The sequence below is a fragment of the Vidua chalybeata genome, chromosome 1 (genome assembly GCF_026979565.1).
Source record: "Vidua chalybeata isolate OUT-0048 chromosome 1, bVidCha1 merged haplotype, whole genome shotgun sequence".
Taxonomy (NCBI): Eukaryota; Metazoa; Chordata; class Aves; order Passeriformes; family Viduidae; genus Vidua; species Vidua chalybeata.
In genome coordinates, this window is record NC_071530.1 from 8,253,069 (window position 1) to 8,268,747 (window position 15,679).

Genomic DNA, 15,679 nt, shown 5'->3' on the forward strand with positions numbered 1-15,679 from the left:
AAAACATCAGTACAAAAACGCAGTATTTGTGAAGATTTATGGTCAGTTCTGATGCTTAAAAATAGAGAAAGTGGGAAGATACACTGTTGTATATCAGAGGTGAGGAGAATGTTGGGATTGCAGGTGTACTTTGAGTAGTTCTACAAATAAGGGGTTTGCTCTGCTAACACTGTCATTTCTGGTCTGGTCTGGAAAAGCAGTTCCAAAGCTGATGTGCCTGGCTTTGCTTTCTTGGAGTGACAGTGCTACCTAGTGCTCAGCTGATGCAAAGGCAGCCTCAGCAACCCCCTGCCCTGACTGCGTGCCCGGCTGCTGGATTTATCTGAGGCCACAGAGGCATCGGTGGAATTGCCATAGATGCACACACCCAGAACATGGGTGCCCCTGCAGGGCAGCAGGGAGGTTCTCCTCTGACATAAGCTGCTCAGGCTGACAGGAGGACCACTGTGGTCTTTCTACTTGTGAAAGCAATTTCAGCTGTGGCAGAAGCTGTGGGAGAAGATATGGCCAGTCCTGCTGCATCCTTGGGGCTGGGGGAAAAGAAGAGCAGCTCCATCATGAGCCTGTCCAGTTCAGCCTTGCTGTAGAGCTGTGTGGGGAGTGCCAGATGCCCAGCTCAGGGACAGAACAGCCTTTCCCCTCATGACACCTTGCATATGGAACAAGAAAGCTCAGTACTTTTAAGGGCAAATAATAGGAAGTCAAAGGTGTCAGAAAAGTAGAAAGGAGGAACAGAAGGTGGAAGAGAGCTTGCAACAGCTGAGGGTGAAATAAATACATTCTGTGCCTGCTGGTAGTGGCTGGGAAGTGTCACTGCCAGGAAAGATGCTTCAGGTATCAGGAGACTGTGAGGACAATAAAAACATGTCTGCATTTATTGATGGGAGGGAAGAAAAAATAGAATCTGGTCATTCTGCTCAGAAAGTGCCTGCTGTGCTGCTGTTTGACTTGTTGCAGAACAGCTTGGATCACACACTAGAGATGATGTTGGTTGGGGAAGTTTGCTTTCTTTCTGCATAGACCTGTTTTTTAGCAGCTTTATATGAACTGCCATCCCTAATCCCAAACCCACTGGTGAACTGAACATGTGGTCTGCTGGGAAGTACATTTACTTCAGTGAGAGAAATGAAGTAAAGGAAGAAACTTTCATTTCCCGTGTGTCTCTCTTAGTTGAAATGAGTGCTTGCTCCAGTCTCATTCCTGCCTGCTTGGTTTCCATCTCCCAGTGCTCTGTTACTCTCTGTGTAACCTCTGAGAGCTTTGGTGTCAGAGGTGTTTGCATTCTGCAAACAGTCTCTTGCTCTGTACTTGAGAATGTCCAGCTGTTTGTCTCAAGGCCCTTGGTTTTGCAGTGAAGCTTTACTAGAGGTTAATGTGCTGCTATGATCATAGTGGCTATTTCAGTATTGTACAAGTGCAGATTTACTTACAGAGCTTGGACAGAGGAGAAATTTAAGAGCAGTGTAAATCTTCAGGCCTAAGGAAATATATTCAGAGGGAATGGTCCCTTTATGATATTCATGCTTTAGTAGTAGTAGTTCAGTTGCAGAAGAAGACAGAGCTGCTGATTATTTTTTAAGTTTTTGAGTTAAGTAGTATGTTTTAAAACAGCTTGTAAGCAAACTCTCAATCAAAAGTATGATTATGAAATACTGGGTTTCTTGAATTTTCCATTCAGCCTAAGATCTGCATCTTCCCATGGCAGTTCCTAAGCAGAAAAAGAAGACAGTCAAGATCAGTATGAGCTTTGTGCTTCCTAAATCCCTTCCATGTAAAATACTCTTCCTCACTCTAAACTAGCTTTTTTTTTTTTTTTTTTTTATGCTAGAAATATGTCAGAATGTAATCTCTGTTCTCCAGAGTGACACAGGAACATGCTCAGAATACCTGTGACCTCAGGCTGCTATCAGGAAGTGCTGCATGGTAGATCTGTACAGCCAAATCTCTGAAGTAACCAGTCATTTGAAATCCCTTGGAAGTTATTGTGTGTATTGTCAATCCTTTCCACCTGAGTGGGTCCCAGAAGAGGTTTTCATCCTCTGGTGAACATCTGACTAGGTCAGCTTAAAGAGAAGATGTGAATGAAGTTGTTTTCTCGGGGCTGTGACATTTGGGAGGATTGTGGTATTTCAGTTTAGGCTCATGATAGGAGATTCTGGTGTTGCCCAGTGTGGCAATGGGGAAGTCTCCTATGGAGGAAGAGTGAGGGCCCTCCCAGTAAATAAAGTGATGCTCACTAGAACCAGCTGGTCTCCAGCAGCAGTGCTGCATCCTCCCCTGCCTCCCATCACTGGCCTTTCAAAGTCTGTAGGTCACAGAATAATACCACACTCTGATCAAATTCCTATTGAGGTGTTGTGCTTTGGGAAACACAGAACCATGTGTTTTGTCATTACAGTGGAGATCATCAGAGCAAGGATTGCTGTAGGAAAATTTGTTCTTTGAAAAGGAGAGAGCAGCTGTCATTAGTTGGGTGTGGTGCTGCCTCAGGTCTGAGAACAACACACTGAATTACTTTTTGAGAAATATCTACTGGATTTGCATGGCTGTGATTTTGTAGTGGGGGAGCTACAGGGGTGGCTTCTGTGAGAAGCTGCCTGAAGGTTCCCCTGTGTCCCATTGAGCCAATGCCAACCAGCTCCAGGATGGACCCACCACCAGCCAATGCTGAGGCCATCAGCAGTGGTGTTTGTGCCTCTGTGTTTTCAAATAATAATGTGTTTTCAAAAAGGGAGAGAGGCTATTGAATGTTATCACTGAAAAAAAAAAAAAACAGCTGCCAAATTATTCAAAATTTTTTCAGAAGTTTAAATGTGTTAAACTAGCAAGGTAACATGATTAAGATTTGCAAAATGAATTAATTTTTAGATGTATTTTCCTAGCAAGTTTGTTTGGAATCAACAAAAGCAGAAGCTGATGGAGTAAGTCTTTGAGATAATGCCTTGAATATTTTGAGACAATAAAATACCACAGGGTACACAAGGAATGTTTTCTTCTGACTACAGCTGTTAACATCATCCAAATGTAGGATCAGTTCTAAACTGCAAATCACCCCAAATTCGAAAAGACAGAAATAATCCAGTAGAATGAGTATGCAGTAATTTCACTTCAGGTTTCTGCTGAAGTGGAACTCTTAATTTCTATGCCCAGCCAATAGCCTGTCTGCTCAGGGATGGGATGGCAGCAGCTCAGGCCCTGCACCTATGGTAAATGTGTTGTGTGCCGTATCATCAATGTTCTTAAAACATAAAGCTCAAGGCTTAAATAGTTAAGTTGAGTAAGAAGGTATTGTCCCAAAATCAGAACATAAATAAATCTGTGTTAGCTGGATGCATGATGCTCACACATGCAAATCATGACAGATGAGGATTTGTTTGAAAACTCAGCAAAGATGGTGGCATTTTGGACCTGGACACATCTTCAGAGTAAGTTAGCTTAGTAATTGTCTCTTGTTGCAACAGAACCAGATGGGATTTTTTAATCTATACCCAGAGAAAGTGTATATACCTCATATACCTTAAAAAACATGAAGTGATTATGCATTATTTTTGCTGACATATTCTGAGCGTAGCAGAGGCTGAGAATTTGAATTAAACCCATTTAAATTAATTTTTTCTCAGGCAGTTTCCAACTGGAGCAGTATTGTTTGTGAAACATTAGTTTATCGTTTGTTTTGCAGTCCTTAATTCTTGGTCTTAAATCTAGGCATGTGTAAGTGCAGCAGTTGAGAAGATGCTGCCTTACCCCAGGCTGGGTGATGTGTTATGTTTAGGCAGTTCAGTGAAGGATCAGATGGGTTGGTTTTTTGTTTCCATAGTTGTACTACTGATCAGTGAAATTAAATCTGATAAAGATGCTTTTCAGTAAACTTACCCAAGAACTGATGCCTTGTTGCCAAAGTAGTTGAGTATTAAAATGTAGTTTTTTGATTGCTTTTGGGTTCTTTATTGCTTTGGAAAATAAAGCAGTAATAGTGTAAGAGCACAGTACCCAAACTAGTCAGTCAACAAGCTTATTAATTCTTAAGAAAGTATAAATAAGTTTTCTATAATAATATTTAGATGCTGTGCCTAATTTTGTTAATAAGTCTGCCTTACACCAGACTGTCTTCATTTAGTCAATTTTTTACATGCTAATTACTGAGAAACTTGTTAATAATTCATCATCATGCTTGTATAAACTGCAAAATCAAATTTTACTTTTGCACCTCTCAAGAATATTAATGCAGTAATATCTCGGTTCTTGTGGGAAAAGTCACCAAAAGCAGCTTCTCTTCTTCAGCTGATCACAACAGGGGTCTGGAGCATAAAGCATTGGGAGAATCTGCTGTGGTAGTGGAGTGAGACCTCACTTTGTGGGGAGGGTCAGTTGGCAGCAGGACATGCAGGGTGCAGCTGGAAGGATGCTTCCCTAGGATCTTGTACAGCTCCTCTTGTTGAACTGTTCACTGAAATATTCATCCTTTTGGTGATCCAAACAGGTTTTTCTCTTATTAAAAGTGTTGACTTCATTGAACAGAACAGATTTTTTGTTTGTTTTAGTTGTAATTCAGAGATACTCTTAAAGTTTGTTCTTCCCAAATCTTACTTAAGGGCTGTGTTTAAATTTTAGTCTTCAAAGCATAGTCCTCAGTGATAAGACTTACTTAGTTCATGGTTCTTTCTTTTTTAGCAAGCAAAGTGGTGTCAAGAAAACATGTGTTAAGATCTAGTTCTACAAATCATAAAAAAGTGAGATCAGTAAGGGAGGAGAACACAAACTTCAGCATCTCTGTCACTTATTCCTGCAGATAAACCTGCAGGTGAATTGAACTTTATCCAGGGTCTTTCACCGCTGCTTTTTGCAGCATGACTGCATTCTTGTTGGTAAAATGGGCTTAACTGTGTCAAGAGCATTCTGATTTAAAAAGAAATAAAGATCATCCACTGAGTGGGTTTTTTTAAAGCTAAATGCTATTTCTACCAGCTTAGAAATTGAGAAGTTGCAGTGACTTAGCTTTAGCTATACCTTTTCATCATAACAACTTTCCAAAAACTATAAAATGCAAATTAACTTACTGATGCTTATCAGATTTGCTGAATCCTTTAACTTTCACTCAGCTTTCACTTTGAAATCACAGGCTGGTGGAAATACTAAACATCTGTGATTTTCCTGGAGAGAGGAAAGTTTCCTGTCAGTTAGAAGAAGGTGCAAAATAAATTGCTTCAAAATCACAGATAGATAAGTTACAAAAGTGGCAAAGCTGAATTGTCAGACTTAGATACAAAGAAACATGACTTATCAGGTGCCATGGCTCTTGTTAAATACACATTTACCAAGAGAGTCTTATGTGTTCAAAAAAGAGGTAGATAATTTTAATAGCAAATTTCATCTAGACATATGACATCTTGCTTAAAATGCTCCATTAGATTGAATGAACAGGGAACAGATTAGTGGGATTAAAAATTCTTTCACTAAGAGATACCAAAGTGTATCAAGCTCAAAATGTATTGAGTGGGGTTGTGTGTTGTTTCCCAAGGAATCATTGCTTTCTCCAAAGATCTGTGGTGCTTTTTTAACAGACTAGATGGTGATACAGAATTTTTGAAGGCAAAGTTTAAAATCCTGAAGACTGACCATGAGAGGGCTGGAATCTTCCAAGTGCTGAGTTCCAGGCAAAATGCAGGAGCAAAGAATTATGTTTATACTTATCCATCAGGAGGTCATAATCTAGAAAAGTTTTAAGGTGTCCATATACATGCATTTGTCTGTGTGTGTGTGTGTGTATGTATATATATATATATAAATTTCAGTATAAAACTGTATTGCCTTTATGTAGAAACTCCGAAAAGTAGAATGTTAATAATTCTTTATTCTGCATCCAAAGCTGTAAGAATAACTGGAAACTGAATCAGAGCAATTCTGTCTTTAATGTGCTGCAGCATAGGCTATTAAACATCCAGAACTTTCTGTGAGATGTTGGAATCACTGTGGTACTGTGAAATTTTGTTTGAAGCCTTCAGATCTGTTTTAACCTCATTACTCTGGAATCTCTGGCCTGTGTTCACAGGCAGCAGGATTTCAGGATCATATTTCCATCCTGAGTATTCTGTGATGCTGAATACTTGCTGAATGTTCTCCCTGATTGTTGAGTGTGTAGCTATTTAATGTGTAAAGCTTCATCTTCTTGAATTTCTCAAGTGCCTTTTGGAAAATTATTCTAACATAACTGAAGGGCTAACGCAAAGCATAAACTTTAATCTTCATAAGTGTGATAACACCTCTTAACCAAGGCCACAGGACTGCTCTCTGGAATCAGCAAGCAGGGAATAAGGACATGAGTTCTCCAGAGTCCTGGCTGAGGTGTGCTGTAGTTTTGGAGAGCTCAGTACTATGTAGGGGGTTTGTCATAGCTAAAGCTTTGTGAACTGCTGCTCTCATGGTATGGGAGGCACGTGCCAGATGGACTTGTCTGAGGAGATGTGTGTTGTGTGGAGGACCCATCTCAGTGGGGTTTTGTGGTGGTGTCTGCCAAAAGCTGGCCACTTGTTTTATAAAAACAGTGTGAAGATGTGCAGTTGAGAGAACTTACCACTTTTTTTCTGTTTCTGCCCTTCTTAACCTGTGGAAAGCCCTGATCCCTTAATGTACCTCAGGTAAATGACTCCAGGTGCTTGTGTGGGCAGCTGAGCTCTGACCAGTTGAATGCTTCTTAAGTGGTGGGAGTTTGGCTGTGGGGTTTGGCTCATCTGTGTGGATTGAATTGAAGAGTTGTCACCTTTGCTTAACAAGTGATAGTCTGGGTTTTCCAGGTGGGACACTTGCTTAAAGCACCAACTCAAACACCATCAGCTGGGACCCTGACTGCAGTCTCAGAAGTCTGTTTCTGGTCTAATTTTTTATTGCACGCAAATAAGAGAACAGAATTATGTTTCTGAATAAAGAAATACAGCAAAATTTCAGTTGATTTCATGCAAAATAAGGGACTATTGTGAAGTGGATCTTGAAGTGAATATTAAAAATATGTTTTGGCTTTTTGTCTCTGCAGAGTTTACAGATGCTTCCTCAGCAACGGAAAGCCATAGCAAAATTCAAGGAGCCAGCACATGCTTTAGCATTTCAACAGAAATTCCACAGGTAAATAATTAAGCATTGCTGCCGCCGTGGTTCCTTCCCTCCTTTCAGAAGATAAAATCAGTCTCCTCTGGCTCGCTGTTTCTCTAATCCAATCAAGCATCTGATTAGTTGATTAGTGACCTTCGTAGAAGCTCCATGCCCAAATCAGTCTGAGCACCACGTTTAACTTTCTTTTAACTTTCTTTTAACTTTTAACAGGCACATGATAGATCTGTCCCACATCAACGTGGCGCTGATTGTGGAGTGATGTCTGCTGAGAGAAGCCCCTGCACCAGCCTCAGTGTACTGTGGAGCTACAGACTCAGAGAGGAAAATCCATCGGGTTGGGAGCCCTGTCAGCTCAGTCTGTAACTGCTCTGTTGAACTACAGAAATCACCAAGGTGACCTCCAGGAGAGGTGAATTCGAGAGGATCTGCAAAGGTGGAATTTCTGTTCAGTTTCTTCACATTCTGTTGTAACCACATGGAATTATAGAGGTTTTTTTTTTCAAAATGCTTTTGATGCATGTAGACATTGTTCTTCAGGATCCTACTGTGTGACCGCAGTGACTTGAGAGAGAACGGTTACAGCGAAAGATTTGAAAAACTTTCAAAGAATAGCAAAGAATATTTGATAATGGTTGCTCTTATCTTCAGTGCAAGGTATTTGAATGAAAACTCATTTTTCTAAACAAATTAGTTGCATTGTATACTTGAGAGCACAGAAGGTATTCTTGCATAGATTTGAACATGGTCTGCTTTGCTGAATAGCAGTTTGCTGAGAAGCTTTGGAGGTGACACTGGAAAATTGTAGTTTTGATCTTTGTAAATAAGTCTGTGCATTTTTCTATTCCAATATAGACTTCCATTTTCTCTTTCCAACTCCACTTATTCCATAATATCCTGTGTAGGAGGAATAACACTGCTGTATTTTCCCTTGGTTTTTAAAAACAAGGATCTTCGCCCTTCAGTAGCATCGTGGGGTAGTGAACTCTGAGTTGTAATTAGGTTGTTTTAAATAACTCTGCCAGATGCAAGGAAAAAGAAGTATTTGGTGGGTCACTTCAAAAATGTTATGCAGGAAGAGTGGTGCATTCCTGATAGTTCTTCTGGGTTAGTGTTTCATGGTTGCCTCATGCTTTATTTCCATCAGGTTTTTTTCTTTGAGATTTATTTTGTCATTAATGCTGAACCATAAGAAACACCTAACTGAAGGGACTTGTTTTGATGTGGGGTTCCTGATACATAAAGGACTATAAGGACATTGTGAATCTCCTGATGAACATGTCAGTTCCCAAAAATGCCATGCAAACATTAAGGAGCTTATATTTTATTCAAAGTAAAATTCGTAATATTTCCTTTTGGTTAGAACCATCCAGACGGGGTTGCCAAAGTAACAAGTTTTTTAGTTACTTCTGAATAAACTTATTAAAATGTCATCTTTATATTGGATTCCAGTTTTTATGAACATTTCCTTAGTTTTTGGACCATGATGTTTTGCTTCATGCTTTATTTTAGGAATACTCTTAAGCACTCCACCTACTTTTTGAAGGAAGGGACTTGCAGAAATGTAGGTTTGTTACCTGAGTGACTGCAGAAAAACACTGTGGGTATGAAATACAAGATCTGCAAATGAGGTCCAAAATAGGCATGCCAAGCTGGAAGGCACGAGCTAAGCAAATTTAAAGTACCTTTTTTTAATAGTATCTTTTTTGTGGGGGGGGATGATTTAGTGGCACAGATACCTAATTGGCTTTCTTCCACTTTTGGCCCAGATTTTCAATTAAGTAAAAGTTACCAAAAATAATAAGGGAATAAGTACTGTCAAAAGTCTTCTAGGTAGACCTGTTCTCTGTTCATTGAAATAATATAAAATAACATGGTACTTTGGAAATATTCTTTAAGTCCATTTGAAACTTAGTGACAAGACACAGTAACAGAATGAGAATCTTCTCATGGAGGTGAGGTTTACACCCACCTGTATAATTCATGCATAATGTTTAATGACAGCCACAGTTGCTGTACATGAAGTGCTGTTAGGGCTTCAGGGTAGAGCCAAGCCCAGGGCAGAGCATGAGCTGCAGGTAGGAAGTGCTCAGTGGGACCAACCCCAAAGGTCTGCAGAGTGATCAGCCCCAGGCTGTTTGACTCCTCACACCATTAGCTCTGGGACCCCTATGCTGCCTCCTCAGGTTATGAAATAACTGCTGCTCTTTAAAACAAGGCATTAAACAGTTGCTCATCCCACTGTTAGGGAGCAGCTTCTCTGCAGTGAGCAGGACAAGGAGACATCTCAGAGTGGAGTTATAGTAGTGCGTGCCTGGAAATCTGGGATAGATGCAAACGCCAGACAGGCCAGCAGCTGAGTTCAGCAGTAGGAACATCTGCAGTTGATCAGCTGTCCTGTCAGAAGCAAACATTATTGGGGTTAGAGGGTTTCTTGGAGCCTAAGAATATGGGTTTGATTCAAAAGTCAAAGAAGTTTGTAGAAACGCTCCTGCTTTGGGTTTTGAATCCATCCCAAAGAGCTTGAGGTTCAGCCAACTTAAGTTTTAAAAATTTTTATTCAGTTGGGTTTTTAAACTTCTATTTTTTTTGAGACAAATGTGTGGCTTTGGAATAAAGACACGAAATGGCCTCATATCTATTTAAATGAAGGAGTGACGTGAGCAATGCCTGTTTAATGAGTAGATGCATCCTCTTTAACAGCAGTTGCAGGAGATTTATGCTTGTGCATAGACAGGGTATGGGTGGATTGCTGGGGATTAATTCAGCAACTTACTGCAGTATCTGAGTACCTTCCTACATGTAAACCTACCATATGTATGTATGTCTATATTTGTTTTATTATACACATACATACATACTCACACCCTGTGTTGTCACCATATCTCTCTAATATCCTAAAAAACTCAGTAGCAAAACTAGCAATTAGGTGAGTCATTTTTTAAAATGTTTTGTGTTCTCTTACTTCTCAAATCCTAACTTAAAGTGGATCTCTTGGCATTGATTGGTTTGGATGATACAGCTCCTTTAGATCCATTTGTTGTCTCCTCCCAAAAAAACCCAAAGGAAATAGAGGTAAAGCTAGACAGACGTGTTCTTGATGTGTTCTCTTCCAGCACAGAGTTAAATCTGAGCATTTTAAGTGAACTTTCTTGGAAGATCTGTTGCAACCATTATCTTGTTCTTTCTTTGTAGTGAATTCACAATACGATGCATAATGGAAAAAAAAGAGAAGGCATTTATTGTAGTATGTAAATATTGAACTTTTAAAATTAAAATGCTACTCAAAGCGCTTACAGTCAACCACATCTTAGCTATTTGTTAGTTTTTTGTGTTGTCTTATCTAAATTTAAATGGATATGGTTCCATAAATGTTGATGTGTTTTTGTGTATATCTTCAAATTTTTATAAAGATGCTAGTAAGTCAATACATATATCCTGATCTGTGTATTATTTGTTCAGTTTTTATTAGCATAATTTTATAATTATTTAAATAGGCAACTCTAGCAGGTGGTTATATGAAGTCTATAGAAGTCAGCTTTTTTTTTTTTTCCAAATTATTTCATTTCCATCTTGTACCACTGGAAAATTCACTTTATAACTATTCATATTTTGCCTTGACTAAAATATTGAAGTACCCATATGATCTGTGGTATTTTAGTTGAATGTTCTACTTTTTTTTTTTTTTTTTTAATTAAAAAAAAACCCTTAAAACAACTCTGTCCGTAAACTTCTGAGGGGAAACACTGTCAGACCAAGGCACAGGGTCTCTCTGGGTTTGTTCCATTGTGCTGTTTGCAGGGACAAATCGAGTCTGTGGTGTAATACTGTCCTCAAAAGTTGGGGCTGTTTTGGTTTCACAGTTTGGGTTTCACATGTAGGCCAGGTTGGTGGCACGCTGGTGCATCACAGTGTTATCAGTGCCACACCTTATCAGAGCCACACCAGCCTGTGGTGTGGTGCTGGGGACACTCAGGGTCCCTGCTGCAGGCAGGGGGACAAGGACAGGTCTGTAGTGTTTCCACAGCCAGAGGGATGCTGTCCTCAGCCCACACATATCCCCAGTGTGACTTTGGGAAGGAGGAGTGGATGCAGGCACTCCCTCTGCATGGTATCCTTGGATATCTAGTTTATTCCCCACCCTGTTTAAATCTGAAGATTTGCTTCAGGTTTCTGAATTTCTGTAAAGAAGTCCTTTTAGCCTTTAAAATGCCAAGCAGACTGAGCATTTCAATTCACTTATGTTAGGTTTCCACTGCAAGGACACAGATGGCCTTCAGTAAAACTGAAGATTATTTAAGAATAACCTTGCAGGTCTTAAAAGTTTGTTGTTTTTTTTTTTGTTTGTTTTTAACGTCAGCTACTGGGGATAAGAAAAAACCTTTTACTTGGTGATATATTTTTTTTTTTTTTAAACATAGTATCCTTCATCTGTGTAGGTTAAAATGATGCAGTTTCCCTGGAAGCTGCTGCAGGCACTTGCTGCCGTTTGCACTCATTAACTGCGTGGCTGTGTGTGTGTGTGGGGGTGTCACCCTTGTAGCTGGGGTGAGAGGGGGGTGGGAGTCTCTGGGGTTTCTTCTTTTGAGAATTTTTTTGGCCTGGTTTTGTTTTTTTTTTTTTTTTTTTCTTTTTTTCTTTTTTTTTTTTTTTTTTTTTTTTTTTTTTTTTTTTGTCTGCTTGGGAGATACCCTGGATTTGTCCTCTGGCATAGTATTGCGCTTTTCCTGTCCTTTGTGTAGTACTGTGTCTGTGATGCCAGTCGAGGTACTTGAGGGTAGAAAACTGTTGTCACCTGTTCACTGTCAAAAAGGCATTTTTTGTTCAGAGAGACATAAACCTTTTATTAATGCATTTTTTTGTGCTTTTGTTTTCGTTTCTTTTTTTAGCATCGTGATAGGTGAGAAATTAAATGTAAAGGAAACAAATCCTGAACAGATTGCAGAAAGTTAGCTGTATTATAAAGGTCATTTAGGGTAACATAGAGCTTTTGTTTCAATGTTACCTTAAATCATGCCTTGTCCTCTAATTAATTCATAAACATAATACTTGAAAGTATTTTATTTTAAATTAGTATCAAATCCTAAGGATTTTCTGTAAGGTTTTTTTGTAACCTGATTTTTAAACATGGAGATAACTTACTGTCCACATGAGCACAGGGGCTTGTGTACAAAACCAGATTCATATTGGATCCTTGCGTATGCCAACTTCTGGTATCATATGGTTGGGAAGGATCATTTTGTTCTTTATAATGCTGCTTTTGGCAGGGTTGGGTTTTTTAATTTCAAACAAACAAACAAACTCCCTTTTCTACTTCTCTGCTTATTTTGGTGGAAAGTGTGGTCCTTATTGCACTAAAGAAAACCTCGAGGGGAAGTTAATCTCACAGGGTCTTTAGGTGCCTGTGTTGCTCTCTGCTTTCTTGGTTGGATGCACTGATTTTTCTAACTGGAAATGGGCTTTATAGATACACTTTTTCAACAGGTTACACTGCTTTTATTTTATGTAACAGCACTTGTGTTCAGTGGTTTTTACCATCTAAACTTCAAACAGTATTGCAGATTAAAAATACTTTTGTAAAAGAACCTGTGTACAGTTAAATGTAGCTGTATTGCAATGTTGTGTGTAGTCACATGGAAGATCACAGTTTCAAACACTGCTTTATTGATGTTGTGTTTGTTCAGGATTTTCTTTGTGTGTATCTAATGGATTTTAATATGCATGGTATTTTTTTCCTAGTGTCTGTCAGGCTGAGCTTGGAACTTTGCAGTTTTATCTCTGTTTTGAGAATAACAAAACTATTTCTTTGCAGGTTTTCTTTTTCAGATGATGAAACTTCTTTCAGCAGTTTAACTTCTAATTAATAGACATTTTTTTCTTACAGATCCAGCAGAGACCAGATACTAATACTTATTTATTCACAGCTGACTTTCTGTACCATTGCATATAATTTTATTTATAAAGGAGCCCCTGGATTAAGTTAACTTTCTCTTTTCCTGTGGTACCCTTTGCCTCTCTGTTATGCTTTTTCTCATTTTCATCTCATTTGCCCCCATTTTTCCATTTCCATTTCTGTCCTTGTTATGTTCCTGCCCTTCTCACTCCCTGTTCATCTCTCTGATTTTTTTACTGAGTGTATTGCATTCAATCTTTTGCTCTGTTTTCTGTTCTTCCAGCTCTTTTGAGGGTATTTGAACCCAAGATGTCCTGCCCTGAAATCCCCCCTACCATACTTTCCTTTGCAGACTCTGGTGCTTGAAGTTGAGGTTGCTTTGATACAGGTATCACCCCTTAGGCCATGCTGCCCATCCCGAGCATTGGAGAAGCACCACTTAACACTCTTGCTTTGCAGTTTTACCCATGCTGGGGAAGGTAGACATTTCCTTTACATGCTTGAGCATTTAGCCAGGCTGAACAGGATTAACAACTGTTTTATCCTTTTCACTTTTTCAGGAGCTCTGTTCTTGAATTCAGTGATAGTAATAGCACTTTTTGTTATTGCCACGTAGAAATACCAACACTGTCGACACGATTCTACCTCCTATTACTATTACTGAATGTGATCCTTCCTAACCTGTAAAGTCCTAAGCAGTGTATATAAATATATATATATATACACATATATATCTGTATCTGGGTGTTTTGAGAATCATTTCAAATGTACTGCTCTAATCTGGATTGCAGAGTTTGTTTATTAGCAGTTCAGGATATAAATTCAGCAGCCGACTGTATCATGCTGACTGCACTGGGAGTGCGTCTGCCTCATGTTTTCTACAGCATCATCTGCACAAGGTGTGCACTGCTGATTGCTTGAGTGTAATACTGGACTATACCAAATCCTCCACGTGCATAAGAGATCTTTGTCGTACCTGTTTGAGTGAGTGTAAAAATGGAAACACAAAGATGATCTCGTGTACAAGTTTTTTACATGTATTTCCATGTTTGAAATGTGAACATGTAAATATATTTATTGTACCTAAAATATGTCAATAAAACCCGATTTTTATAATTTCCTGCGTTGTTGCTTGATGTACAACTTCAGACTTGTCAAAAAAGGCTTCACACACTGGATTATTTTACAATTTTTATTATGGTATCATCTCTGGGCTTATTTTTACATCAGCAGCATAGGGCAGGGTTCTTCACCAGCTGTGTAAAGGTGCCCCAGATGGAACAAAAGTGGCTGAGGGTAAAAGGAACTTGTGCTTGTGTGGCTAGTTCAAAGGGTCTGGAAAATAAGAGGGGTGTCTTTTTAAAGAGATAACATACATACAGGAGGAAAGCTTGTGAGTGTTAAAGATTTTCTGGTGCTTTTTAGCCATACTGACATGTCTAAAGAAAGAGCTCTACTTTCAAATATTACTTATCTTAATTCATGCCATAAAGAGGAGCTCTTGGCAAGCTCAGTTTGGTAGCCATCAGTTACTTCCTGAACACAATTATATCAACATAAATGGAGGCTAATTCCACTGTTCTACTGTAGATCAAGGAAAGAGGTCAGAATCAGCTGTCTTGCACTTCATAGGGATTTTTAGTAGTCTGTTAACATTGTTCACAAAGTTAAATGTAAAAATCCTGGCATCACTGGAAGTGGCAGCTGTGATGCAGTGTATACATTTCCAGGGAAGCATTTCTAGCTTGTCACACAATCACTGGGGTGGATCTCAAGAGAACCTCGTTATGTGGGGCAGACTAACGACACCCCAAGTGGTTTGTTCTGCTGGTAGCCTGAAGGAGGGCACACCAACACAGTGACCTCAGAAGGCTCATCAGGGTTAAAAAATTGCCTCTGAGTGATTTAAATAGGGAGCCATCTTTGTGAGCAAAGTTACAACTTAGTTTTCAACCTGTGATTTTGTCATGTATTAACAATAGGAGCACACTGTAAATATCCGACTGCATCATCGCCTCTTCCACATCTCCTCCTTTGGACAAAGTACATCACCTCTTACACATCTCCTCCAAACCAAAGTAAACCTCACCAAAATCCCTCAAACCCCAAACTTAATGAGTCCTATCTCCTCACTTCCTTGAACCACCTTTCCCTGCCCCTAGCAGTCTGTGGTCTTGGGGCAGGAATTTATGTTTTAGTGAAGTTGAAGCACCACTGAGCCTTGACTCCAGTCCACTCCTGCCCTAACCTGAATGGATTGAACATTGCACAGCTCCCTTTTCAAGAGGGCAGGTGAAGATTGGGCATAGAAGTCTGTTGATCTTCAGAAGTTAAATGTTCTGCTGAGGAATTTGTGATTTTGTAAGATTGTAGGATTCATGCAGGGATGTGCTTTGAGAGCTGGAAGGCTGACAGCCAGGGAGAGAGGGATGAAATCAATGTGGCTAAGAAGTGGTTACTGAGGGGATGAAAAGGGAGTGACCAAGGGAGGTGCAAACAAACCTTTAAAATCAAATCTTGAAATGCCTAGTTGTGTGCTTCAAAAATTGGTCTTGATTGACCTTAATTAATTTGTAATGATTTGGGCAGGACAAGTTGGAGCGTGCTCACCAAGCGTGCTGGGAGACAGATGAGGGAGGGCTCAGCTGAGGAGGAGGATCAGAGTATCTTAGAGGAATTGGATGA

The 15,679-nt window shown here is 39.5% G+C and overlaps 1 protein-coding gene across 4 annotated transcripts in view; it reads left to right on the forward strand.

The window, feature by feature from the left end:
• Nucleotides 1–14,112, forward strand: part of RBM33 (RNA binding motif protein 33) — a 102,418-nt gene extending 88,306 nt beyond the window's left edge. For all 4 annotated transcript variants that reach the window (XM_053967297.1, XM_053967304.1, XM_053967319.1 and 1 more), the window contains 2 exons: nucleotides 7,028–7,116; nucleotides 7,315–14,112. In XM_053967297.1, the coding sequence (XP_053823272.1) occupies nucleotides 7,028–7,116; nucleotides 7,315–7,363 (138 nt within the window). In that variant the 3' untranslated portion in view covers nucleotides 7,364–14,112. The remainder of the gene's footprint in view (nucleotides 1–7,027; nucleotides 7,117–7,314) is intronic.
• The last annotated feature ends 1,567 nt before the right edge of the window (nucleotides 14,113–15,679 follow it).